The sequence below is a fragment of the Coptis chinensis genome, chromosome 3 (assembly GCF_015680905.1).
Source record: "Coptis chinensis isolate HL-2020 chromosome 3, ASM1568090v1, whole genome shotgun sequence".
Classification (NCBI taxonomy): domain Eukaryota; kingdom Viridiplantae; phylum Streptophyta; class Magnoliopsida; order Ranunculales; family Ranunculaceae; genus Coptis; species Coptis chinensis.
Window position 1 is genome coordinate 88,537,190 of NC_141458.1, and position 27,475 is coordinate 88,564,664.

Genomic DNA, 27,475 nt, shown 5'->3' on the forward strand with positions numbered 1-27,475 from the left:
AACCTAAAGCTATAATAGAATAATAGATGACAATAAGCTCAAATCTGATTGCAATTATGTGATAAGCTCCCAAATGTGTGTTTTATTATCTTTATATTACTGTATTATAATCCTTCTTACGCATAATGAAAAGACAACTCATAGCTTTTATTGCCTTTTTCAGGTTATAGAGTATTTCAGATCACTTACCATAAAAGCTACATTTTAGCTAGTGCCAAAAGGAGCCTAATTAACACTTATTATGAAGACTCAAAGCTGCTATAAAAAAATGTTGAAAAGATCAAAGTCAAAGTCAAAGATCAATTACTCAAAACTAGAGAACTGAAAGTCATGTCCTTAACTCAGAAGACTAGAGATGGATGGCCTTGCTACAAAAAAAGACTTGCTAAAAAACCTAACTTGCTTAAGGAGATATGAAAAAGCAAAAACAAAAGCAAAAGAAAAAGCATAAAACAATATAGTGAGGTGTCTTGATTGTAGAGGGAGAGGGCAAATCAGTCTTTGGCAAAAGGTGTAGTAAAAATGCCAAAAAGTTAGAGGAAAGAAAGCACCTAGACTTAATATATTTTAATTTCAAGTATTTATTTTGTAGGAGTAGAGTACATTTTAATTTCAACTCCTTTACATTTTCAAGTATTTATTTCTTGTTTACTTTTTGTTCTTCATTTCAACTTTTCATTTCAAGTTTGTTATTTAATCTTCAATACAAGTGTTTTTCAATATAAGTTACATTCAAGTTTGTCTTTCAATCTTCATTTCAAGTTCAATCTTCAATACAAGTCTTTCATTCAATGTTGTCCTGTTTTAATAGAAGGTTGTTTCAATTAAAAACAAGTCATGAACTTTAAGGATATACTACAAGAAAAACTACTTTCAATAGCATTTATATAATAGCATTAGAAAAATAATGCTATAAATGTTTTTCCAATAGCAATATACCATCCAACGTTATCAATTAATTGCGTTTAGGGCTATTTTGATATCATGTACCCCCTTACTATTTTTTTCAGTTGACCCGCCTATGAAATTGAAATCCCCAAATAACCAAATTACAATGGGCGCTTCTTTTTTCGTTTCCCTCTTTATTTTCCCCAAAATCTCTTATAAGAAATAGACGAACATTTCTTCTCTCCTCCATCAGCCACCTTTCTTCACATTTCTTATCTCCTACATCAACCACCTTTCACCATCAACAACCATTTGTTCTCCCCATCAAGGTATACAAAATTCTTTTTTCCCATTGATTGTTTGTGTTCTTTAAGTCGATTTAATTTTTTGAAGGCAAATTTTAATTGGGTTTAAATTTTCCGATGGATAAAGTTTTCAAAATTGGAACTTTTTACAGCAACTATAAAACTCCCGATTAAATTTTGAAACTTTTTGATTAAAATTTCTTTTGTCCGTTTATTTTGATAAATTTGTCCATAGAACAAGTGTTATGGTTCAACTCATGTGTATTCTTTTCGGGATGTATTGACCAAGGTTTAGTAATGGAATTGTTGAATCAAGGTTTAGTAATGGAATTTTGCTGTGAATTATCCTTGTAGGTTGCTTAGGGATTTTGCTAAAGACTAGACATATCCTTTTACACATGAACTTTCATTCTACCTATTTGAGCGTTACATATAGATTTATCAAATGTTATGTGTCATGCTATTGTATGATTTTGCTATATTTACTTGTTTACTTAGGAACATGTGATGGAAATAATAGTATGCCGTAATGTCTGCTTCATCATATCATGTATGATTGTATATACTTTCTATGCATTGTTTGGGGGTTTTGAAGTAAGAGATTTTAAGTGTGAACTTGTTACAAAATGGGTGTTGATGTCATGTTAATGACATTTACTTGTTTTGGTTGTAACCTTATTACTTCCTTTTGTTACTAGTGTTAGCTAGTATTCTTTTCTTTAATTTGTTTAATGTGGTTGTTTATTGCTTTTACTTTTGGTGGTTGATGTTTGTTAAATATTTGATTGAAGTGTTGGTGGTTCCTGTTTGTTCAAATATTGTTTCAACATGGTAGTATAGTGTAATATTATATGCACATGCAAGAACATGGAGTGAGAACTTGAAGCCTTTCCACCCTGAAACATGGGATTTTAATGTAGGATTGTTTTATGTTGTCTTAGTATCTTTGCTTTGGCCAGGATTGAGATTAAAAAGCGGTACCAATCTGATGGATAAAGCTTGGGTTCATTGGAAGAGGTTTTGAAAAATACCCTATAGTGCTTTTGTATAAATTTACCTGTACGACATGCTTAGGATATATATATATATATTTTTTTTTTCTTTTTGTTTTTTTATAGAAATACAGTAAACTATAGGAAAGCAGCCGAGAACTTCGTGCGAGTTGCGAAACATAAAACAGGAGAAGACAACTTGAGATGTCCTAGTAGGAACTGTCAAAACCTTCGCCGTGGAGATGGGAATTTGGTAGTAGAACACTTGGTCATAAAGGGTATGGACTTGACGTACACAAACTGGTTTTGGCATGGGGAGCCATTAGATTCAACAAAACCTAGTATAGAAACCGTAGAGACAGCTGAGTTATGCAAAGCTGCTTATAAGCAAGACGATGCATTTCAGCAGGGAATTACTGATGAACAACCAATTGATCCTGAGTTCCAAGAGTTCTTAGAGAACGCTGACCTCCCTCTGTACCTTGGTTGCACCAAATACACAAAGTTGGCAGCAACGGTAGTGTTATACAAGCATAAAGTAATGTATGGTCTTTTTGGTAGAGCTTTTGATGCACTTCTGAAAATATTGCATGATATGTTACCTGAGGGTAACACTATACCTGATTCTTCATACTCAGCAAATTCTCTAATCAAGGAGTTTCAGCTTGAAGAGAAAAAAATACATGCTTGTGTCAATTCTTGTTGCCTTTTTAGGGATGAGAAAAACGAGGTATGTCCAAAGTGCAAATCCTCGCGATGGTTAGTTGACGAGCATACTAATGAGATTAAGAAAGTCATTCCAGCTAAGGTGTTGAGATATTTTCCAATTATTCCTAGGTATAAAAGAATGTTTCAAACTCCACAGTTGGCAGAACTTTTAAGGTGGCATCACGATAATAAGAGTGAAGATGGAAACATGCGACACCCACCCCCATTGATTCTGAGGCATGGGCTACAATTGACAACAATTGGCCTTCATTTTCAGCTGAACCACGCAACCTTAGACTTGGTTTTGCTGCCGATGGAGTTAATCCATTTCGTAATCTGAGTTCAACACGTAGTTGCTGGCATGTTTTGCTGGCATGTATAATAAGTCTTTTATCCTAAAAAACCACGCACAAAAACTGTCGGATGGTGACCCGTTTATAAGCATGTCTTATATTTTAAACCACGCTCTACAAAGTGTCTTTTTCCTTGGAATACACACTTGCCACTTTACGAAAGAGAACCACTCCTAAGACAGCGTGGTTTTTTGAACAGTCACTTTTGGGGCGTGGTTTTTGGGTTTAAGTTTTTTTTTTTTAAAAAAAATGGACGTTTGACCTGGACATTCAGGCTCAGCAGAGCTTCCTGGTGTCACCCAACTGATGCCCTATTTGACCCCACTGAATATGCATCACAATTCAGCTGAGGGGGAGTAAAGAAAACAACCCTGGATGTTCAGCTCTGTGCACCTTCCTGGAATCCCTAGTAAAGAGAACCTACACTACCATTCAAACACAAAGCAAGAATAAGACAAGAATCCATGCAAAACTCAAAGTAAATAAAATATTTCATTATTTCAAAACAATTAATACATTCGATAGATTAAAACCAACAACAATAACAAAAGAAAATGACTTTTTCATCGCACAACTAGAAGATGAACATTGTTTTCTATGAATCATTCTTAGTAAAGTATCAATCTGCCTGTTACTACTACCCACATTAAAAAAAAAAAACTAAGTAGACGATTTCCACAACAAATAAGGTCCCACCAAGTCAATGACCTGCAACATTAAAAAAAACAGGAGAGAACAAATTGAGTAACATTCCAAGACATAACTGTATATGAACCATACATTAGAACAGAAGAATCACCACTCATGCCTATTGGTATAACTGGACTCTTACTATTAGTTAAACTAATCAGCTGATGTGTGGCCAAGTCTAATTGAGAGTCAAATATTCAAACAAGTCAAGATGAAACATCAATCATACCGCAATGTCGTCGTAGTGGTGAAGCTTCATCAAAATAGTACGCTGAAACACAAATCAATTTAACATTTTATCAACTACTCACACATATTCACAAAGCCTTCAATATCATTAGTGCAACAAAAATGAATTATTGGTTGTTACCCATGCAGCAGTTGCCCCTCCAAGCACTCCAGCAGAAATCTTCTTGTTCCTCCACAAGAAAACAATAGCACTGCATAAAAAACAGCAAAGTAAATAAAAGTCAAGTTCCCAAGCATACTATGACCCTTTGCTGGTGTCAAAGGACTCGGAGCTTATTCACAAAACCATTTACAGATTTGTATTCCATTAATATACTTGAAAGCTAGCTTACATCAAAAACATTAGCAACCATACAAACTCCATATACATCCATGTATTTTAATACACTACGAAATTTAAACACATACATTCTAATTACTAAAGCACTTTCTTCCTGCAACATATGACAAGGTAATATCTAAAGAACCGTGAAATATAATAATCAATTGCCTACTTGATAAGCTAATGTGTGCTTGGTTGTCATATTATAGGGTCAAATCTAAATGGTCGTGTACACATGTAACTGCTATGTCATTCTAAGGACTCAAAAAGTTTAAATTTCCTCAAATTTTACCTTGTATAATTAGTTATCCACGCATGGCAAGTAAATCTCCACGATATGGCAAACATCTTTCCATTCATTTTGTCAAATTGACAATAGATTAAATGGTTCTAAGTTTACTCACCCTAAGCAGTGAAAAGCTGCAAGCCTACATACGTGATGTGAGGACTCTGTAAAGGCGTGTATATATATAAACCCCCGAATATCCAGCATCTATGGTGTTCTACAAATAGTGAAACTTCCCTTAAAATTGATAACAAAAAAAGATTGAAATATCATGTAAAGCAACCCAAAAGCTTACCTGAAATGACGAGATGATCACAAGCAACCTAGATTGACTGAAACTGAGCTAAGAATTTTGCCAATATCACAAGAAATGAACCTATACAAAAAATCAGTGTATAAATGAGCATTACAGTGACAATTTCAAGAGAGCAAAATACATTATTTGACATTTTGACATAATAAGGCTTTATAGGAGGAAGTTTCTTCATTCTCATAAGACAACACTAGTTCTAAATTAAGACATTTATGCAAGATACCTGAGACTGAGAGAACATTGCCCACCTCATCCAATCCTCCTAGGTTTCTAGGACTGACAACCCATAGAGAAAATATCTGTAAAAGAAAATTTAGCCATCGGTGAACAAGAAAAGACAACTAAAATTGTAAAAAATCAAGGCTATCATTTTGAAAAGTACAGCTATGGTGCTGTTGTAAACAGCTAGCCAATGCAAGATATTAAAACAAGTGCGTGGAATAAGTTAACATGGAATTACCTTTGAGTAGGCCATATCATGAAGAGAGAAAACACGAAACTAAATCATCGCTGACATCAAAATGGCCTCACCTTGTGTTCATGTACAACAACAATGTAATAGAAAATACTGGATCCTGGCTACTCTGCACATCAACAAGTGACCCAATATAAAATGGGTACTCTGCTAATTCTATATCATTTCTCCACACACCCAACATCCCCAACAATAAGTGAACTAGATTTTGAGAAGAAAATTCACCTTTCTTCTCCATTGTCGATTCACTATTGAATAATCACGCTTTGCGAAATCTCCATTCTCGAATTTGAGGATCAACAAATCTCCATCCTCAATTTGGGTGGAATCGTCAGAGAGAGAGAGAGTGGTGGTTTTTTTTTTTCTGTTTTTGAGAAATGGGGACGAGAGTGGAGGAAATCTGGTTTTGGGCTTTTCTTATTTGGTTGTGGGCTTATTTTTTGTTTTAACGCAAAAATTGTTTTCAAACGAGGCGGCTTTTGTGATTGAAAACGGCGCCTTCTAAAGCGTCCGAAGTTTCCACACAGAACACGCGTATTTTATGGTGTCTTATGTTATCCATTTTGGTGTAGTGCTTGGCTATGTATGTGAAAAGAACATTTGATGATAGCGTTATTAATTCCTGGAAAAACACAACCTGGAAATGATATACATGTATTTTTGCAACCACTCATTGATGATTTGATGGAGTTATGGAGGAATGGAGTGGAGGTTTATGACGCATATACAAAAACCATATTCAACTTGAAGGCGGTATTAATGTGGAATGTAAATGATTTTCCCGCTCTTGGAAACCTAGCTGGTTGCACTACAAAGAGTAAAACAACATGCCCAATATATGGTGTTAATACAAGTTCAATATTGTTGCCATTTAGCGCGAAAACTGTTTACATGGACCACAGGTGTTACCTTCCACCAAATCACTCATTTCGAAAGAAAAGAAAATGGTTCAATGGAAAGCCTGAGTATTGGGAGAAACCAGAAATAAAGTCTGGTTCAGCTATATTTTCTGAGGTAAAGAACATTGTCAATGATTTTGGAAAATCAAAAGAAGACGTAAAGAGGAGAAAGAGGGAAGAAGCTACAAAGAAGAGAGAGAGGGAAGCATAACCAAATCTGATGTGGAAGAAGAGGTCAATATTTTTTGACCTGCCTTATTGGGAGGTATTTACTAGTTATCTTGCCTTTCATTTGGTACTATTTTTTTGTTTGTCCATAGCTAATTGTGTAATCAATGATTCTTTTCTTGTTTTCAGTATTTGACTTTACGTCACAATGTGGACGTAATGCACACAGAGAAGAATGTGTGCGGAAGCATAATTGGGACATTACTCAATGTGAAGTTCAAGACAAAATACCATCTTAACTCTCGCCAAGATTTAAAAGAAATGGGAATTAGACATGAGTTGCACCCAGAAGATAGAGGAAACAAAACTTAATTGCCACTAGGACCACACACACTATTGAAAAAGGAAAAAAAAAAAATTGTGCAAGAGGTTAAAAGATTTGAAACTACCTGATGGTTACAACTCAAATATAGGGAAACAAGTAGTTGGGGAAGAATTTAAGATAGCAAGTCTCAAGTCTCATGATTTCCATGTTTTAATGCAACAATTGTTATCTGTTGCATTAAAAGGACTTCTTCCTAAAGGACCAAGGACTGCAATTTTCCGACTATGTGCCTTTTTCAATGAGTTGTGCCAAAAAATCCTCAATAAGAAAAGACTAGAAAAACTTGAGGAAGAGTTGGCAGAGACTTTGTGCATGTTTGAGAGGTACTATCCTCCATCCTTCTTTGACATATGGTTCACTTAGTAGTTCATCTAGGACGAGAGGCACGACTTTGTGGATCAGTTCATTGTCGTTGGATGTATGTGTATCAGCCCTTTTTCGGATCAGTGAAGTGGGAGGTCGCCTGGCCCGGTGTAAGATAAGTAGAGGAAAGCGCGAAGTACGGTAGCACGGCTGCGGATCCCTAATGACGTGGCACCCGGCAGGACCCCTGAGTCAGCCAGGACGTGAGATAAAGAACGAAGGAGGGGAGTATGTGATCAAGGCCGCGGAACCCTAGAAGGACAGATGTCTCGGTAGCTGTCGTGGGATGACAAGGAGATCAACGGGGCGTAGAGAAGGAGGAGAGATATAAAAGGGAATAGTAGACTAGGAAGAAGGGGGAGGAGGAGAGAAAAGAAAAAGAGGAAAAACCAAGACCTAGGATCTTAGAGGTGAGAATTTCTGTTCATACATTTGGCGCCGTCTGTGGGGAAGAGATAGGTCTACAATTTGGGAAGAAGGGAAAATTGAGGAACATGGCTCCAGCTAAGAGAGGAAGAGGTAGAGGAATAGGGAGCGAACGAGGTAGAGGAAGACCGAGGAGGGAGGAGGCCGTTCCAAATGAAACGGCGAGTGTGGAAAACATAGAGGTGGGGGAAGAAGAGGTTGAAGATTCGGTGGATGAGGTGACTAGGTTGCTTCAGGTGGAGGTAGGTAGACTTAGGGAAGAGAATGATGAGTTGAGGAGAGAAAGAGAAGACACTCAGGGGGGAGCGAAAACAGCAGTACCTGCGGGTAGTGAAGTGGAAGTGAAAAGCAAGGAACTTCCTCATGCAACCGGGGCAAATCATGCAGGAGCCATTACCATGGAAATGGTGCAGGCGATGATCGAAAGAGACAGAGAGGCTAACCGCGCGGTGGAAAAGGAGAAACACGGCGCAGCTAAGAAGGTGGTGGATAACTTGAATCAAAATCCACTTGCTGACTCGGTATAGAATTCTGAGGTACCCAAGAGGTTCACGCAGCCGCGGTTTGAAAGGTACGATGGAAAAGGAGATCCGGCTGACCATTTGCATCACTTCAGGCAACAGATGCCGCTGTGGCAAGAGGCGAAGTATGACGGACTCCGTTGCATGATGTTCTCTGCTAGTCTGAAAGGGGGAGCATCCGATTGGTATTATCGGTTGGCGTCGTGGAGTATACAAAGGTTCGAGGAATTGGAACAAGCTTTTGTGAATCATTTCATCCATCAGAAGAAGAGGGTAGTTGATGTGGCGGATCTCTTATTTAATGTCAAGCAAAAGTCCGCCGAGACACTCAGAGACTTCTTGTGCAGATTTAAGGAAGAGACGCTGAGAGTGGAAAATTTGGATGAGCACACCGCGGTCATAGCATTCCAGCATGGATTGAAGCAGGGAACCCGGGTGCATGAATCAGTATCTAAGATTGAAGTTACCACCTTGCATGCTTTGTACTTGAAGGTAGAGAGATACATTAGATATGAGGACATTTTGCAGAGAAACAATAAGGAACACAAGAAACCTGATAAGTCAGTGAACGTCGTGGCCGCGGAGGACAGGAGAGACAGGGACAGGGCCGCGGCAAGAGATGGAGGAACCTACAGAGGGGAGACACAGAGAGCGGAGAGAGGCAGAGACCAAGCCTGAAGGGAGTACAGGGAGAGAAAGCCTTACTGCGAAAGACTTAACTCCACTGAACAAGCCGTTGGAGGAAATCCTGCTGCTGATCAAGGGACAGCGGCATTATGAAGAATCGCGGAGCTCGCCTATGGAGATAGAGGGAAAGCCGTTTTGTGCGTATCATCAGGTCAGAAATCATGCTACCAATGAGTGCTTTGCTTTACAATGGTTAGTAGAGAGAATGATTGGGAGAGGACAGCTGAAGGAGCATGTCAAGGAAGTGCAGCCGATTGAAAGGGTTCCTGCCGCGGCCCAAATCCTGGGCACGATAAATGCTATTTTCAGTGGTGAAACGCTAGGAAGGAACGCCCACCGAGATAAGGTGAGGAGGATAGCTAGTCTGCATCAGATAAATAAAGTTGTGAGCAGTCCGCGACCAGTTCCAGGAGGTAGCAAAAGGAATGACAGGATAAAATTCACTCTAAAGGATCTGGAGTCGGTGAGCTCGCCTCATGAGGATGCGCTGGTGATTACCATAGCGATGGGGAATTACATGGTGAAAAGGGTGCTGATAGATTGTGGGAGTTCAGTGGATTTGCTATTTCAGAGCGCGATGGAAGAAATGGGCATAGAAAGGAAGCAGATGAAGCCCCCTCAGACCAACTTGTTTGGGTTCAACGGCAGCATGACTGAGCCATTAGGAGAACTAGTACTGCCGGTGACCGCGGGGCCGGTGACCACTTTCACCCGATTCCTGGTAGTGGATACTAACTCACAATACAACGCGATCCTGGGAAGAAAATGGATTTATGAGATGAAGGCAGTCCCGTCTACTTATTACCAAGTGATCCGCTTCCCGACGAATGGAGGGATGTACGAGATAAGGGGCGATCAAGTTGTGGCAACGTAACATCCACCGGTGACAATAGGGTCCGGGCCGCGACACCTAGTAAAAGAGCCCGGAGACAGGGGACAAGCTAGCATAGCAATTACAGACCACGACCGGAGAGAAGAGGCCGCTCGTCGGGGGCAAGACAATGGACGAGATTTAGGTCGTGAACATCAGGGTAGCAGAGGAGGAGAAGTTTGTAAATGTAGGGACAAGTTTGTCAGAGGATTGGAAAAGGAAATTGATTGCCTTGTTAACTGAGAACAGCGATGTATTTGCATGGACGATCGAGGACTTGGCGGGGCCAGAGTTCGCATGTCACAGATTGTATATGCGGGAAGGTGCCTGCCCAGTCCAACAGAAAATGAGGAGTATGAAGCCTCAGTATGCACAGAGAATTCGAGAGGAGGTGAAGAAGTTGAAAGATGTTGGAATCATCTGCGAATGCAAGTTTACTGAATGGCTGTTGAACGTGGTAGCGGTATCGAAAAGGAATGGGAAAGTAAGAATGTGCGTGGATTGCACGGACGTTAACAAGGAATGTCCGAAGGATTGCTACCCAATGCCGCGGATAGATGAGTTGGTGGACCGGACCGTGGAGTATAAGTTCTTTTCATTTATGGACACGTCCATGGGCTACAATCAGGTGGTGATGTACGGCCCGGACCAAGAAAAGACAGTGTTCATAGTGGAAGGAGGAACATACTGTTACACTAGAATGCCTTTTGGTCTAAAGAATGCGGGGGCAACATTTCAGCGAGTAGGGGAGAAGATGTTTGAGACTAAAATCAGAAAAAAGATGGAGATCTATATAGATGACATGGTAGAAAAGTGTATGACTGAAGAGGAGCATTTGGAGGGTCTGAAAGAGACATTCTCTATATTGCTGAGACACAAGCTGATGTTGAACCCAGAGAAGTGTACATTTGGGGTAACATCCAGAAAGTTTATAGGGTATATAGTCACATACCGCAGCATAGAGGCGAACCTAGACCAGATTAGAGCCTTGTTGGAAATGCCATCTCCGCAGAACGTGAAGGAGGTTCAGAGGCTGGCTAGTAGGGTCGAGGCACTCAATAGGTTCATATCCAAGTCCTCGGATAAGTGCCGACCCTTGTACCTACTGTTAAGGAGGATGACTGACTTCCAGTGGACCGAGGCATATGAAAGGGCTTTTCAGGAATTGAAAGAAAATTTGGACAATGCCCCGATCTTGTCACGACCAAGGCAGGGGGAGAAGCTATATTTATACCTGGGGCTGTTAGAGTGTGCAATTAGTTCAGTGTTGATAAGGATGGTAGGTAAGGTAGAGAGGCCGGTGTACTTCCAGAGCAAAACAATGTTGGACGCCGAAACAAGGTATAATAGGATTGAAAAGTATGCCTTGGCTCTGATCTTCTCTGCACTCAAGTTGAAACCTTACTTCGATGCTCATTCGGTGGTAGTGAACTTGCCACTCAAAGCAGGCACGAGAAATCAGGGAGAATGTTGAAATGGGTTGTGCTGCTTAGTTCGTATGACATTGGGTACCAAGCCAGGACCGCGGAGAAGGCCCAGGCAATAGCGGAATTTCTGGCCGATTTTTTGGCCGAGGACCCCACCTGGGGGGAGGAGATGATCATGGAACCGGAAGCTGACCAAAACCACGACCCCCTGGACCCTTGGGACATGCAAAATGGATAGAGAGTCTTCGCAGACGGGTCTGCTACCGACATGGGTAATGGCATTGGGGTGGTGCTGGTCCAGAGAATACTCGCCTAGAGTTATCAATGAAATTGGGTTTTGTGGCTGCGAACAACGAATCTGAATATGAGGCAGTGATAGCGGGGATGGATTTGGCCAAGGACTTCGGTGTGCATGAACTAACAGTATATTCTGATTTGAATTTGGTAATATGTCAAGTCAATGGAGGATTCGCGGCGTGGTGCCCTAGGATGGCAAAGTATCTAGAGGTATTGCGGAGAAAGGTAGGAGAATTCGAGAAAGTCAGTTTTGCTCACCTAGGTAGAGGAGAGAATAGACGCGTCGACGCCTTGGCGTATGTTGCCATGGTACTCCCTGGGACAGAAGGTAGATCTATTGAAGTCAGGGTGCTGAGCAAACCAAGCACCGTGGAGGACGAGGGGGTGTGCCTGACTACTGAGCAAGAGCATGGATGGATGGAACCTATCAAGAGTTACCTATCGGGGATAGAGATAGAGGACAAAGGTGAAAGGAGGAGGATGGAACAGATGTCACTGAGATACGTTCTGTCAGATGGGGAGTTATATCGGCGGAGCGTCAGCGGACCGCTCTTAAAATGCCTAGGACCGCAGAAGGCGCGAGAGGTGTTGGGAGAAGTTCATGAAGGAGATTGTGGAAGCTACTCGGCGGGAAGGACGACTGCACACCGGTTACTATCACAGGGGTACTTCTGGCCCCACATGAAGAAAGATGCGACTAAGTATGCCAAGAGGTGCAAGAAATGCCAGACTTTCGCGCCGCTGATACACGCGCCCGCAGAACTATTGCACAAGGTCTTTAGCCCATGGCCATTCGCTATGTGGGCGTTGGATGTTGTTCGGACCTCTGCCTATGGCCAGTGGCAAAAGGAGGTTTATGCTAGCCGTGAAGGATTATTTTATAAAATGGGTTGAGGGTGTGGCTCTGTAGCAGGTGAAGGAGGAGCAAGTGAGAAAGTTCTTGTGGGAGAATATAATATGCCGATTCGGGCTACCGCACACCATCATCGCGGACAATGGTACTTAGTTCACTGGGGGAAATGTGAGAGCCTTCCTCCAAGCCTTCAAAGTGAAGCAAGGTTTTTCAGCCCCTTACAATCCAGAGGGGAATGAACAGGCAGAGTCTTCAAACAAAGTGATCATGTATAATCTAAAGAAAAAGCTGGAGGAATGCAAGGGATGTTGGGCAGATGAGTTATACCATGTATTGTGGGAATACCGCACAACACTGCGAACATCTACAAGAGAATCCCCGTTCGTGATGGCTATGGGGTAGAGGCCGTGATCCCTGTGGAAATGATGGCGTCAACAACTAGAACCAAAGCTGTGGAAGCAGGGGTTAATGAGAAAATATTGGTTGGGGAACTGAACCTTACAGAGGAAGGGAGAGACGCCGCGCGCATTAGACTGGAAGAGTACCACCGGAGGTTGTAGAGACAGTATAACAAGCGGGTGAAGGTGCGGAAGTTTAATGTTGGCGATCGGGTGCTTCGGAGGGTGACCCCAGCCACTAAGGAAGAGACAGACGGGAAGTTGGGACCTAACTGGGAGGGACCATACACCGTGGTGGAGGCTGGAACTTCCGAGACCTATAGGTTGCAGACGCCCCAAGGGGAGAGCATCAAGCGGCTGTGGAACATCAGGATGTTGAAGGAATTCTATGAGTAACTTTGTCATTAGTGTTTTTAATTAAAGAAGATTGTATTTGCTTCATTCAAGCCTTGTAATGGTATTTTGAGTTAGCTACTATGTTAATGGAAGCAATAGCAAATTTCCTCCATCTAATAAGTGTGCATCCGTTCATGTGTGGATTAGGCCAGGGGCAGCGTAACAGTGGGTTCCAAACTCAATAGCAACTCCTTAGTCAACTTGGGAGCAAGCTGGGTGGCCCGGGCATGCTCAGCGGCCCTCAACATCTCCACGATCAACTTGGGGGCAAGCTGAGTGGCCCGAGCATACTCAGCGGCCCTCAACCTCTCCTTAGTCAACTTAGGGGCAAGCTGAGTGGCCTAGGCATACTCAGTAGCCCTCAACATCTCCTTAGTCAACTTAGGGGCAAGCTGAGTGGCCTAGGCATACTCAGTAGCCCTCAACATCTCCACGGCCAACTTGGGGGCAAGCTGAGTGGCCCGGGCATACTCAGCAGCCCTCAACATCTCCACGGTTAACTTGGGGGCACGCTGAGTGGCCCGGGCATACTCAGCGGCCCTCGACATCTCCCCGGTCCACTTGGGGGCACGCTGAGTGGCCCGGGCATACTCAACGGCCCTCTACATCTCCACGGTCAACTGGAGGGCATGCTGAGTGGCCCAGGCATACTCAGCGGCCCCCAACATCGCCAAAGTAAACTTAGGGGCAAATCGAACGTCCCCAATCCTTTTACGAGAATGACAGCAGGACGCTTATGACATGTGCAAGTGCCAGTGTGGAACAAGGCAATAAGTAAATAGGGAGAGATTGCAACACAATTACAAAAGATGAATGTATTGATTGCAATGATTTTCCACCAAATGAGTGTTGAACAAGAAACTGAGGCCCACCGTGGTCTACTCGAACTACCAAGAAATCCAGACCCGGGGTTTATAACAAAAAGTCAGATCATCAAAGATCATATTTAAACTGTGCAGCAGGCTAAGCTAATAGACAAAGAGAAATCCAAGTATGCTTCATTTCAAATCGCTCGAGGCGTCCGCTTGCAGGCCACCCTCCTCCACTGCTTCGGTGGATTTGTCCACATCAATGGGAGACGTTGACACCCCAAGAGTAGCAGCGGCTTCCGTCTCAAGAGTAGGGGAGATGGCTGCGATGTCGGTGGGAGCCAAAGTAGGAGACTGTTAAGGGAGAAGACGTCCGGCGGCAATTAGAGCTTCCAGTTGTTGGTTCAGTTCTCGGGCGATCTTCTTGGCGGCCAGGGCCTTGAAGTGTTCAGCGACATCTTTCAACGACTGCTCCAGGTCAGCCTAAGCGGTGGCCCTATCGCCTTCCCTCTAATTCTCCAGCTATGAGGTGACGCCGACCACATAGTCCCTATGGACTTGCTCTGTGCGCTGGAGCTCCTGGTGATGATTGAGGGCCGCGAGACGGGCGTCATCTCTTTCCTTCTCCAGTTGAGCATATTTCGCTTTCCACCCCACCGGCTCGTGGATCTCAGCCTTCACGGATTCAAACGCGTCCAGGGTGTTGGTTAAACCGTGAATCACGTAACCCACGACCATGCTCAGCTGAAGATAAAGGCAAAGTTAGAAAAAAGTAAGCAGCAAAGAAGGAAAGGAAAAGAATGGGGAGCATACCCTTTCCTAGCCAATGTAGATCGCAGCCCGGTGGGAGGCGAAGGAGCCAGAATCCTCATAAACTTGATCCCTAGGGAGATGGGAACTGAAGAAGAGGGACGCAGCCATCGTTGGATTATCCAGTGCGGAGTCGCGAGTGGTGACATCGCGGTCTCTGGCCTTGAATTGAGGATGCCAGATTTCTGCAGGCCCTGCGAGCAAGGGACCAATGGGGACCGCCTCTTTGCCAGTATGGCGGGAGGATGGCCGCGGTGATGTTGGTCGGGAGGTAGGAGCGGGGGCACTAGGGACGGCGGTCTTGGCTTTCTTGGCAGGAGGGCCCTTAGCCGCTGTGTTGTTGGGCGCCTCACCATCAGAATCACTTTCCCAAAGCTTGAGTTTGGAAACATCCATATTGCCAGAAGTGCCTGCATGGGGGGCAAAATCGTCTTCCCAATCAGCTATGGAAGAAAAAGACCTGGGGATAGTATCAGGGGGGATTGAGGAAGAGCCAACTAAGGGCTTACAAGTCTGAGAGGCGGCGGCCTTCCGGGTGAGAGCTTGGCTATGGGAGATATTTGTGGTATACCCGAAAGACCGATGGATTGGGGCCTTTACTTTCCTTCTTTTGGGGGGAGATGGTTTGGGTTTCCTCTCTTTGGGCAGGGGTAGAAGGTATAGAGGGTTGGTTTGAATGGTTGATTGGTGACAAAACAACTCGGTAGGCTACCAACTGTTGAGTCTCGGCTCGTTAATCTGTGTAGATCCGCAGCCCGAGAGGGGGCATTTGTATCAGCCTTTTTTCGGATCAGTGAAGTGGGAGGTCGCCTGGCTCGGTGTAAGATAAGTAGAGAGAAGCGCGAAGTACGGTAGCACGGTTGCGGATCCCTAATGATGTGGCACCCGACAGGAACGTGAGATAAAGAACAAAGGAGGGGAGTATGTGATCGAGGCCGCGGAACCCTAGAGGGACAGATGTCTCAGTAGCTGTCGTGGGATGAAAAGGAGATCAAAGGGGCGTAGAGAAGGAGGAGAGATATAAAAGGGAACAGTAGACTAGGAAGAAGGGGGAGGAGGAGAGAAAAGAAAAAGAGGAAAAACCAAGACCTAGGATCTTAGAGGTGAGAATTTATGTTTATACAGTATGCTTTTGAAAAGGTGGTTATCTACTTATATTCATTTAATATTATTTATTTCAGGACAATCCCTTGTCCAACTTAATGTTATTTGGTGTCTTTAGATATATATATGTTTTGAAAGGGTATGTTAGGACCGGGCACGACCTGAGGGTTGCATTGCAAAGTGCTATCTTGCAAATGAGTGTATTAGATTATGTAGTGGATTCATGAAAGAAGCAGTTGAGATAAATAATCACCAAGGAAGAAATGAAGGCTATGCAAAAGATGCAATACTTGAGGGAAAGCCAGATTAGATTAAGCAAAGAAACACTACACCATATCAGTCTATTTGTAATGGATATACATCCGTTACAAAAATATTAGTAACGGTTATCTTGAGTTGACAAAAAAGTGACAAATATTAGTAACACTTAATATACGTTAGAAAATTTACTAACGGATATAAAGTGTCACTGAAATTAATTTTAGTAACAGATACATAACCATTAGAATGCATTAGTAACAGATACCAAAAATTTTAATTCTCCATCAGTAACGGATATAAGTGTCACTATGATTTTATAGTAACGGATTCTGTCTTAGTGTTAGAATGTTTGTAACGGTTTTCTATCCATTACTAATGATTCATTGTTTTTAAAAAAATTACATTTCCTATACTCTATTTTGCTGGCACACCACCTGCAGAATTTTTCTATTCATCCATAAATCTATCAATCTCTAACCCGAATACCATTTCCAACATAGTACAATCACAAATACATTACACGCCAAGATGCTAGTAACCGGCGTAACATTATAAAAGAAAACAGGAATAAGATATACTCATATCTATCTTAATTAACATATTTGAACTACTAAGAATTGACAATTTCCATTAAAGTTCATAAAATACAAGATAATAACATAACTACATAACTTCAATGGTAGATTTACATACTAATTAGCCACCAATTGCATATGAACTATACATTGGAACATAAGAATCACCACTCATGTTGTAGTTCCACATCTATTTCCAATAAAAAAACAAAAAACAAAATATTACACTACAAAAAAAACAAAATGGCCTTTGATATTGGAAGATTAAGATCAGGTTTGAAGACTTTACTCTATTAATCCTCATTTGTTGACTGCACAAGGATAAAGTGCAACTCCACCTATATTCCAATTAATCTCACTCGATGCTCTGCGATTCCCATTTCTAGCCCGGTCTTTCCTCGCATTTGCAAACCTCCTTCATAGATCATACAAAATATCAAAAACCCATATTCTTAATTAGGCTTTATAACTAAAATTAATATAATCAAGACCAAGTCTCAAAATTAGAGCAAACTTTTCTAACCCGAGTAAATTTACAATCAATGACCAAGAAACAAAAATATACATCAAACCAGTGTAGTAAAAGTTAAAAGCACCTAAAACTGCTAACCTAAGGAAAGTGGCACGCCTTTGATTGAAGTGAGGCGCGTAGTAATAAGAAAATAGATATATCAAATAAAAAATAAAATAAATATTAAATATGACATGAATTATCACTAATTTGCTTAGCCAAACTTTAAAATTAATTTAATGTGATTGTAAACATAAAACCATTGTAGTCATTTAAAAGAAAAATCTTAAACAATAAGTAAAGAGCAAAATAAAACTCGTATCTCTCAATACAATCTAGCTCAACTTCAATAAACTAAAATAATGAACCGATCGAATTGAGCCAAATGAGTTCTTCATAAAATAGAACACGTGATTCAATTTTAGAATCCCATAAACCTTTGTGTCTTCTCTCAATCCATACAACTTAACAAAAACTAGTCAAAATTAAATTTAAAGTGTACTCCACAATGAAACTTACTAAATTTGTACAATTTCTTATATCATACAACAATTGGATCGAGTGTAAATGTGTCACGTATAGCAAAAATTGTAAAAAAAAAATGAAAAAACTGTAAAAGTTGATAAATGGCCTTGTTAGCCTCGCTACCTCGACAAAAGCACAAAAACGCGCCTTTATATATTACCTCGCTACTTTAGTCAAGGCGAGACACTGCATCAAACTAAACTAACAAGAGACCACAAAGAGTTAAATGACAAAGCAAGTACTATGGAAATTAATACCAATCTATTTGAGTTCATGTTGATTCAGTAAATACATATATAGTGAAGTGTATGTGTTACAAAGATCAAGATCTCTTGTTTCATCGTCACACTTGATGACTATCACTTGCATTAGTGGAAACAACAGTTAAAAGAACACAAACTCCAAAACTACAATAAGAAAATAAAATAACAACAGTGATTACCATGCCAAACAAAAAAAATAGGCAGAAAAAATGTAACGCCTCCAAATCCAATTCATATGTCGAGGACATGGAGATGTATATCGAGGACTTACTCATATCCAAATCCAACTCATATCCCACTAATAAACTTGTGCGATGATTACTAACTAAGAAACTAGCTTTTAAAGTTCCTATGGTTCCAAACAATAATTCTAAAATGGTACAAAATACCCAAGCTTCACACTTCATGCAATTTCAAGTCCTAGGCTGCTATAGGCCACCTGTTGGGTTGTTGCAGGCTACCCTAGGCCAATTCTAGGCTCTGACAGGTCACTGCAGACCATATTTCTAGCTACTGCAAACCCATCCCTTGTTCCACTCTCAAGTCCCTAAAACTTATGCATGATTGTTTATGTATAGACCAATATGCATGTTGACATACCACTGAGCCACGCACTTTGTTATTAACACATTTACATCAATCCCTTAATGCGGCCAATGCTACTCTTGAATCACCGCTTTTTTTTTTTCTATCAATTATTAAGAATTGTTTTCCCTACTGACATCAAAAACTAAGTCGAAGTTTCTAATAAAAATTGCAATTCTAGTGAGCTTTGTCCCCTTACATATAATCTAAGGAAAACCAAAAACTAATCAAGAGAAGACTTCTTCCATTCTTTTTCATATAAAATACTAGAAAGTTGCACTTTCTCACCTTTTCGACAAAGATCGCACCTTCGCCCAGCCCATTTTCAGCTTTGCATCACCGGTCTGCATGAGCACTACAAAGTAGAGGGAGAAACAACACCAAAGTTCATTACAAGGAAACCGATTAAGTCTAAAAGAGGTTTTAAGTCTAAAGAGATTTTCAATGTGTACTCAGTAGCTATAGGATCAAGTCCCAACACTCTCGAATCGAATGAATGCTTATATAATCTATATCTTGTCCCTCAGATGTCGCCGCCACGGTTCCTTTATAATCTTGTTTATTCCCTCCATCTTCATTGAGTGAAAACGATTAACTTGAAAGTACTTCAACTTTTAAAATGCACTCATGCACATAACACTCCCTCTCGACGACAAAATCGTAATCATTGGGGACGCTTAGCATCTCTCCCCTTACGACATTATTACACAAATAAATTTGCTAACAGTGGACCGGTAAGAGGGTCCGGCTTATTGAGAAAACATTTAGACACAATCACACAAATTTACAACTTGTGTTGAAATCATGCTACTCACATTCAGCAGAAAACATTTAAAACTTTAAAAAAAAATAAAAAAATAAAAAAGAGAGGCAGAACTGGAGAAGAGAGTGGAGAGAGGCAGGAGAAGAATAGAGTGGAGAGAGGCAAAACTGAAGAAGAGAGTGGAGAGAGACAGGAGAAGAAGAGAGTGGAGAGAGGCAGAATTGAAGAAGACAGTGGAGAGAGGCAGGAGAAGAAGAAAAAAAGGTAGGAGAGGAGAAGTGAAGTGAAGAACAGAAGAAAAGAGTGGAGAGAGGTTGGTGAAGAAAAAGAAAAAAAAAAAGATGTAGGAGAGGACTAGAGGAGAAGTGAAGAACAGAAGAAGAGAGTGGAGAGAGGCTGGAGAAGAAAAAGAAAAAAATGAGTGTAGGAACATACCTTGAGAGTGGAGAGAAGACCTGGAGAGCTAGAGTGGATGCGTGAGATAGTTGAAAGTGAGGAACGATCACCAGTAGAGTTCCCTTAGACATTACAACCCAATGAACTGCTCCCATTCCTATTGAGAATGAACCAATATATAGAGCTACTGAGTTCAAAGAAAAGGTTTTCAGTGTACTATTAAGCTGAATTTTGACTTGTGGAAATGAACTTATCTAGCATAGTATAGTTCGATTACCAGTGCTAGTCACGGCAAGTGCAGGGACTGCTTCAAGTGATAACTCATGGCTCTGTTCCACATAATTATGATGCATTATATTAGGGATCTCAAAGGCAAAAAAGTAAGAACATAAATAACTTTAGCACCAACACCTACAAATAGAAGGAAAGAGTAGCTATCAAATAGCAAAGGACCACCCTGGTCTAGAAGTCTACAAGTACAAATCATCAGGCCTTATATTCATCAAAGAGTGATACTTTAAAATTCTGAGCTAGAGGCTATATTACTACCACATACCACAAGAAGGGATCGTCTTCCAGCTCTATCGACTAAACTTGCACCAATTGCAGTTACTACGACACGTAAATCAGTATTAGACGTACATCAACTTTGAAGATAAAGAATGGTATGGGTATTACAATGAAGGGATCTACTTATAACAAAGTTTAGGAGGTATATATTTACCTGCAGTAGCAAAAATTCCGCTCGTATAGAAACATACTCCATTTATTCCTCCAAATTGTTGGCAAACCATTAATATTCCAACTCCAAATAGAGTGTTACTGCACCTTATATGCTTAAGTCCTATACAATATCCAACCCTTTCACATCCATCAAACAAAAAGTCAGGGGCACAAAGCCACAAACAACTCTTTCACATCCATCCATCCAACAACCTTATATGCTTAGTAAAAAGAAATGTCGTAATGCAAGCACAAAGCCACAAACAGACACAAAGTTTTGGAAGAAAATAAACGTACAATGAGGCTTATTACAGCCTTGGGGTCCAGATGTAATCTAGCTTGTTTGATTTCTTCTTAAAGTTCGAGCGCATCTAACATTTGCCCACATGAAACAAGAGCGGATACACACGCGCTCTTAGCCTCATTCATGCTTTTAGTAGGTAGGCCTTTGTCCAAGACCACCTGTAAAAATAAAAAAACAATTTAGAAAGAGAAAATCAATTTAGGCAGGTTCACATGGATATATATATATGTACCTGAACCTTACTATTTTCTTACTTTTTAATCTATGTTGGGATCAAGGCAACTACTCTGATAATAGTAGAGTGTGATTGACCAGGAGAGCTTACATGCCTGCACACCTTTCGTACATATTACATCTGAATCCCCACAAATAACAATTTTACATACCATATTAATTTATATATAAAAAGTGGATAATAAGATCCTAATCTCCACAAGTCATGCTCTAAGCAGCCCAAGAAAACAACAACAACATCATGATGTAAAACAGCCTGGATTTAAATAACCTCAACACTAGAACCAAAATTTTAATTTGCTAAGGGATGATATGAAGAACTCGCAAGCAATTCGACGCGTAGAATCACAAGCATGCATACTTATGAATATGTGAATATACACAAGAATGTTACATTGGATGCAATGTTTTCTCCCCCTTGTACTTGTAATTACCTTAGCCAATTACATTTACTTATTACACATAAAATTGTTTCTGAAAACACAGTATGCAGAAATGGAATGGAAGTAGAAGGTCGTCAAGCTAATGAAATAAGAGTTGGTGGTGGGGAACTTGTGTGGGAGTGTTTAAATGGGTGTTTATTAGCAAAGACATAGTTTCCACTGCTTTTTCTGATGCTGAGGTGCCGAGGGAGAGCAAAGGAAATATGTCATAGTGCACTACAATTTTAGTTACTAGATAAGATTTTATATCCAAAATTCTACAGTGAACCTCAAATCGTCAGACTGTTGTGTTTTGTAATGGAGGTGCATCCTAGTACAAATCAACAACAAATTATAGCTTTCAATGCTATAATTCCACACAACAGTCCGCATTATATATAACCATGAACAAACAGGATGCATTATCTCCGAATATATGTTGATAATTAGTAGTATGCATTGTAGCTTACCATTTCCATGCCCGAAATATATGAAGAGATCATGGTTCTTCAAGTCTAAAACCAACTCTTCTATTGATGGTGGAGTTTCCGCTTTTCCCTATGCCATAAGACAATGATATGCACTTCAGCCTATGATAGATAGAGATATATAAAGCAAACTTTATTTAAAAAATTCGAAATTAAACAATAGATATGATTTGTGCCCATTTGAATGACTCAATCTTACTTGAAATTATCTACGTAGAGTTGGCTTTTGTAAGATATTCATGGTCTAAAGATAATGATTTGCGAAATTGACCAAGGATTTGAAACGGCTATTCTAGAATGCGTCGTAAATTTTTTGACGCTTACCAAAGTTACATCATAATTTGAGCACAACCGTCATAAACAATTTCTTAAGCTAGTGAAAACTCTCACCTAGTTTCAGTCTTTCAGATCATACTAAACAATTTCTTAAACTAGTGCAAACTCTCACCTAGTTTCAGACCAACAATTTTATTTTCGATAGATAATAAGACTTAAATTAACAATTTCCACAATGTTAGGGATACCTAGTAATATACCTAGTACATCAAGGACAACTTGGGATTAAATAACTTCCCCCCTACGATAGCCAGCTTGAGTCGCACCAATAAGTAAGTTCAGCAATTCAAAAAACCACAAACCGTCTCACCTAATGCAAAAGAATGAAAAAAAAGTATAAAAAACTATGACCAATGCTACAATTAGTAAAAAGAGCTAAAGAGCAAACAGGGTTCAATTACAATGATATACTAACTCAGGTGTAGAACCCAGTGTCGTGACAACTATAAGAATGACTATGATATTTCTACATGCTTCTAGTTGACATTAGTAGGAAAGAGCTTTAATATTGGCCCAAGTAAAAATTTAAAATGATAATGCTATCAGTAAAAAGAGAATGTTACAGACAAAACATCCCACACTTCACCCTTGATGGTTGGATCCACAAGCGTGAAATCCCCATAACTCAATTGAATGGCTACTCCAATAAAATGCCCTAAGCGGGTTGCAAATTTTGCATAGCAGTGTCTTTAGTGGACACCAAAACAAGCAAATTTTCTGCCTTACCAAAAGATAGTGTTGCTTGACCTGAATGAGGTGTCTGCATCCTGATGATTGACCACTTGATGCCACTAAAATATATCCTGCAAACAGTGTGAACTGAATGCATTAAGTAGGTATTGCATATTACATAAAGATCAATCCATCCAGTCTTTTAATTAGTTCATTCCCCTTGAGATGACACTTGCGTTCACTTTCAAATATTTAAGTTAATCAAGGAATTTATGACAACGAATAAGTAAATATGTTAACAAACACATGTAGAGGGAGGGGACATACGCGTATGCGTACCTAATGTCCAGTGTTCAGTGTTCAGTGTCCTGTATGTATACGATATAATAATATCTAGCCCTCAAGAACTTATATATTTTCTAGAACATGCTCCAAATACAATGTACATTATCTTTTCAAGTTGTGCTGATTTTTTACTCTTCCAAGTACAAGTGGACAGTTTTCTAGACTAGTGACAATCTTGCTTTATCATTCATAGATTTAAGATATGGTCAAAACTCAAAATTAAATTTCCAAGTCCTAAAATAATTTTATCTTTTAATCTTTTATGTGCCTACGCAAAGCTCAAGGCATTTATCAAGTTCCACCTAACTACTTTCGTTCACAACTCGTTACTCCTTATAAGATTTTGATTCATTCGTTTAACGAATTTGGTTGACATAAGTTTAGTGGGAAATACAAAGTCCAATTAGATTTATCTAACAATCTACAACCAGAGCGAGTTCTTACACTAGGGATGACAAAAGATTTGTCCCCCCAACTCTTTTTCCTTCCTTCCAATTCAAATCCGGTGCAACATAAAACAAAAGCTACCAACAAAGTAAATCCGATTTGCTACCATAGCTTAAAATTGTCCAAGTTACTTAAAAATCTACTCAAGTGTAATGGAAGATTTCTCAATATTAGTGCTGGTTACTAAAAAGCAATATTAAAAATGAGACACACCTCCATGAAACAAGTGACTATTGAGCAAGGTCAGGGTCAGGGTCACTCAAATTCATGGAAATTATATAACTAAAATTAAACCAACTTAAATAAAGATTTGATAAAAAAATACCAAAGCAATTGAGCATTCAAAATTCGGCAACTGACCGTAGAAAATTCCAATCAATTAATTTCATATCAATACTTTGCAAGAGAAGCTTGCCAAAATAAAAACATACCAAGGCAAAACTATTTTACACTATTTCACACATGGCAAATAACCAAGTTTCTGAAAACATACTAGTGTAACTGTTTGCTTAAACTTCCCATCGATTGTAAGCCTATTGTTTTCGAGCAGAACATGCAGAAAATTATCCAATATATAAGAACTTCAATAATTCTAGTAATGTGTAACACTTGCTGGATTAAAATTGTGTCATTTAACTCAATAGTGTGTATGTCCCTTCATCTGAAAAAACTAGAACAACATGGGACAAACTAGAACAACACACATGCCCTCTTCGATATCAGTCGGAGAGACTTTGTCACCAAGCCCGACAACAAACAGAACAATACCAAAGAAATATTCCCTTCTTTTCCCAAAAATTCCTCCAAACATACACACAATTAATAATTAAACATAAATTACCTTTCCAATTTGCTTAACATTCATAACATATTTGGCGTATTTAGTATTCGAGTTAATTTTCCTCGTGCATCTTGCAACCTGGTCGGAACACACACAAGTTGAGAGATAGGTACATAAAAGCACTTGAAATTGCACTAGAAAATATAGTAGAGACAAAAAACTTGAAGAGGCTGCTCCTCATGCATGTTCAAGTACATTCAATGAATTAACTCGGAGCAGCAAAACCAATGTCAGACTCCTTAATGCATGTTCAAATGAATCACCTTCATTACATGCTCAATGAATTAACTTTTAACAACCTTAATTAAATAAAGAAAAGAGACATATATACAAATCATATCATTGACCTTCTTGGCCATAACCTTCACTTCCTTCTTCGTTCTCTTAATGTTGGCCGAGTACGATCCAAGAGCCTAACATAAAAGAATACCAAACAAATTGACACACATAGTACTAACAAAATAACCAGTAAGCTCACACAAAGAATAAAGGAAAGCTTCCAAACAAGAATGGGTGCCTAAAGCCTCTTGGTTATTACAATAGTATGTATTATTCAGAATCAACCCCCACCCTCCAGTTAGTCATCCATCAGAATCAACCCCCACCCTCCAGTTAGTCGTCCATCAATAACACACAAGTACAGACCCTGTTAGATAGTGAGCTTTAATGTAATTTTAAGATCCAAATTTTGTCGATAAGAATGTTCATCGTCCTATATATTTTCTACTTGTTTACGCAACTTGAAATGAACAACCAAACAGTAACTGCGTCACAAACTCATATAGACCTGGTAAACTTGTCTAATAACACCATATTGCCTATTGGAAGCCCAATCTAGCATATCATCAAACAACTAGTACACACAAAACAGAACCCCCACATTAGCAAATAATTTCAAATAACTATTCAACGACTTAATTACCTGAGCAGGAGATGTTTTCCAGCAAATTAAGGTAAGAAGCAAGGCATGACACATATGAGTATCTACAATTTATCAGTGATAGTACAATGCTAAGAATCAACACTAAACATACTACAAAATTCCCCAACACAATAACACCAATTAAAGTTTGCATTTTTAGAGAGATAGAGAGTTACCTGAGAAGAAATTTAAAGCTTCAAACTTTGATTCAATCCCGACTTGAAACTAAACCAACAAGAACACAAAATTATTTCAAGGCTTCAAAGTTTAGATTCCTAACTTCAAACAAATTTAACTTGAAATATGATACCTGAATTGAAGAACGCGGTGGAGGTATTTCGGAACGAAGAGATGAGCGCCGGGGCTTTTTATTTTCTGTCCCTTTATGTTTTCTATTTTGCTTTTACAAAAGAGGAAGAAGGGAAAATGAAGAACAATGCCGGCGACGGTAGCGGTTTTCTCTTCACTTATCTCGCCGCCTTTTCTTTTTGTTACTGAAAAGGTGTGAGTCTGAGAGCTAAACGAGAGAATGAAAACATTCCCCCCAAAGTTTTCACCCACTTTCAATTGTTTTCAATTTTTATTTTATTTTTCTGCGTAGGTAACACTTTATTATCCGTTACTTAATATCAAGTAATTGTTACAAAAAATATCATCTTGAGAATATGTAACAGTTGGTAAGTGTGATAAATTTTGTAACGGATGAATAAGTGTTAGCAATCAATTTTACTATATATATGTTGCAAAATCAGTGTTATGGTGTAGTGAAAGGTTGCAAACTGCTCACTTTTATGTTTTATTCAATACTAGGGTATGCCCGTGACTACGGCCCGCGAGAACTCGAGACGCCTGCAGTACTACCCCGACAACTCATTGCGCCTTCGTCGCAAAGCGTACATGCATTTCAGGCGCAAAATATTCGGTGCAAGACCAGCGAAACAACTCAATTTATAAGTCCAACCCCAAAGCCATCCCAATTACCCATTATCTATAAGCCCAAATCAATTGTTAGGCCTCCAATTGATGGGCTAACCTAATAATTTATAAGCCCAGCCACAATTGTTGACTTTTTGTTGATTTTTGGACAGATCCCATAGTATTGATTACACTTAACCAAATTACACAAACTCTCCAAACATTTGGATCTGCCATGTCACAATTTACTAAAAGACAATGACAACCACTAGATGGAGACCCTACGACCCCACACCATTGCTTTTTATTATATAGATTGCTGAAGTTGAGCCATATCTAAAGTAAGTGGTGATTATTACTCAAGTTAGATATTTGTTTAATGTTATATTTTACCTTTCTTTTTTGTTTTTTTAGAATGCACTTGGCTGAATTACAGCAGTCAAACAAACAACTCTCAAGAAATAAAAATTTGTTGTGGAAGAGACATGTAGACAATTTTTCTGCATGGCTACACGACAAGGTGTGTACAAGTACTTTTGTATGTGTGGATTTGTATTAACCTTGTTAAATTTGTATATGTAAGTACAGTCCTAATACTTCACAATTTGGACAGATTGTGGCTATGGGTAGCAAAAAGGGTAGTAAAAAGGTCTCAAAGATTTTAAACTGGATTGCTCATGGACCTAGAACGATGGCAATGTCATATTCTTCTTATGTAGTCAATGGTCAACGCTACCACAGAAAAAGTGCTGAGAAATCTACCCAAAATAGTGGTGTTTCACTTAAGGCGTCAACCATGTGTAGATCTAGTTCAAAGGACACAAACCAAGTCATGAACACAGTTTCTTACTATGGGGTTATTAAAGATATAATTTTACTCAACTATCATGGGTTCCAAGTTCCTTTGTTTGACTGTGATTGGGAAAACGTAGGAATTGGTGTCAAGGTTGAA

At 39.7% G+C, this 27,475-nt stretch overlaps 6 protein-coding genes and 1 long non-coding RNA gene across 34 annotated transcripts; 4 read left to right on the forward strand and 3 right to left on the reverse strand.

Annotated features, from left to right (window-relative positions):
- Positions 1–999: 999 nt before the first annotated feature.
- LOC147511463 (uncharacterized) lies at positions 1,000–4,272 on the forward strand. Of its 3 annotated transcripts, none has more exons than XM_086603164.1 (3): positions 1,006–1,217; positions 2,135–2,210; positions 2,312–4,272. In XM_086603164.1, the coding sequence occupies exons 2-3, from the start codon at positions 2,182–2,184 to the stop codon at positions 3,231–3,233; spliced, it is 951 nt and encodes a 316-aa protein (XP_086459290.1). In that variant the 5' UTR covers positions 1,006–1,217; positions 2,135–2,181; the 3' UTR covers positions 3,234–4,272. The 3 variants fall into 3 exon arrangements, 2 of the variants coding, with proteins under 2 accessions (XP_086459290.1, XP_086459291.1); XM_086603165.1 differs by having other exon boundaries at positions 2,153–2,210; XR_015219384.1 differs by lacking the exons at positions 2,135–2,210; positions 2,312–4,272 and adding an exon at positions 1,548–1,883 and having other exon boundaries at positions 1,000–1,217.
- LOC147511464 (reticulon-like protein B1) lies at positions 1,907–7,052 on the reverse strand. Of its 10 annotated transcripts, none has more exons than XM_086603169.1 (8): positions 5,807–6,827; positions 5,638–5,690; positions 5,330–5,405; positions 5,089–5,169; positions 4,912–5,010; positions 4,307–4,376; positions 4,166–4,207; positions 1,907–3,666 (listed from the first exon to the last, which is right to left on the reverse strand). In XM_086603169.1, the coding sequence occupies exons 5-8, from the start codon at positions 4,998–5,000 to the stop codon at positions 3,589–3,591; spliced, it is 279 nt and encodes a 92-aa protein (XP_086459295.1). In that variant the 5' UTR covers positions 5,001–5,010; positions 5,089–5,169; positions 5,330–5,405; positions 5,638–5,690; positions 5,807–6,827; the 3' UTR covers positions 1,907–3,588. The 10 variants fall into 10 exon arrangements, 6 of the variants coding, with proteins under 6 accessions (XP_086459295.1, XP_086459293.1, XP_086459292.1 ...); XM_086603167.1 differs by having other exon boundaries at positions 4,912–5,000; positions 5,567–5,690; positions 5,807–6,813; XM_086603166.1 differs by having other exon boundaries at positions 5,567–5,690; positions 5,807–6,812.
- A 1,393-nt stretch (positions 7,053–8,445) lies between these two features.
- On the forward strand, positions 8,446–9,021 carry LOC147511465 (uncharacterized). The gene has a single exon (XM_086598471.1). The coding sequence runs from the start codon at positions 8,446–8,448 to the stop codon at positions 9,019–9,021; it is 576 nt and encodes a 191-aa protein (XP_086454597.1).
- A 121-nt stretch (positions 9,022–9,142) lies between these two features.
- On the forward strand, positions 9,143–9,904 carry LOC147511466 (uncharacterized). Its single transcript, XM_086598472.1, has one exon. It carries the CDS (start codon positions 9,143–9,145, stop codon positions 9,902–9,904), a length of 762 nt encoding a protein of 253 aa, XP_086454598.1.
- A 1,748-nt stretch (positions 9,905–11,652) lies between these two features.
- LOC147511467 (uncharacterized) lies at positions 11,653–12,519 on the forward strand. Its single transcript, XM_086598473.1, has one exon. The coding sequence runs from the start codon at positions 11,653–11,655 to the stop codon at positions 12,517–12,519; it is 867 nt and encodes a 288-aa protein (XP_086454599.1).
- A 4,219-nt stretch (positions 12,520–16,738) lies between these two features.
- LOC147511468 (uncharacterized) lies at positions 16,739–17,409 on the reverse strand. The gene is made up of 2 exons (XR_015216998.1): positions 17,121–17,409; positions 16,739–17,021 (listed from the first exon to the last, which is right to left on the reverse strand). It is a non-coding gene; the product is annotated as an uncharacterized LOC147511468 (long non-coding RNA).
- Positions 17,410–19,032: 1,623 nt separating this feature from the next.
- LOC147511469 (sugar transporter ERD6-like 7) lies at positions 19,033–26,175 on the reverse strand. 17 transcript variants are annotated; one of them, XR_015219401.1, is made up of 14 exons: positions 25,919–26,175; positions 25,785–25,833; positions 25,609–25,670; positions 25,034–25,099; positions 24,687–24,764; positions 23,108–23,184; positions 22,582–22,691; positions 22,028–22,115; positions 21,156–21,256; positions 20,599–21,059; positions 20,431–20,486; positions 20,152–20,203; positions 19,914–20,031; positions 19,033–19,070 (listed from the first exon to the last, which is right to left on the reverse strand). XR_015219401.1 is itself a non-coding variant. In XM_086603173.1 (12 exons), the coding sequence occupies exons 8-12, from the start codon at positions 20,666–20,668 to the stop codon at positions 19,052–19,054; spliced, it is 315 nt and encodes a 104-aa protein (XP_086459299.1). In that variant the 5' UTR covers positions 20,669–21,059; positions 21,156–21,256; positions 22,028–22,115; positions 22,582–22,691; positions 23,108–23,184; positions 24,687–24,764; positions 25,785–25,833; positions 25,919–26,175; the 3' UTR covers positions 19,033–19,051. The 17 variants fall into 17 exon arrangements, 2 of the variants coding, with proteins under 2 accessions (XP_086459299.1, XP_086459298.1); XR_015219405.1 differs by lacking the exons at positions 25,034–25,099; positions 25,609–25,670 and having other exon boundaries at positions 20,599–20,718; positions 20,895–21,059; XR_015219402.1 differs by lacking the exons at positions 25,034–25,099; positions 25,609–25,670 and having other exon boundaries at positions 20,599–20,735; positions 20,895–21,059.
- Positions 26,176–27,475: the final 1,300 nt, after the last annotated feature.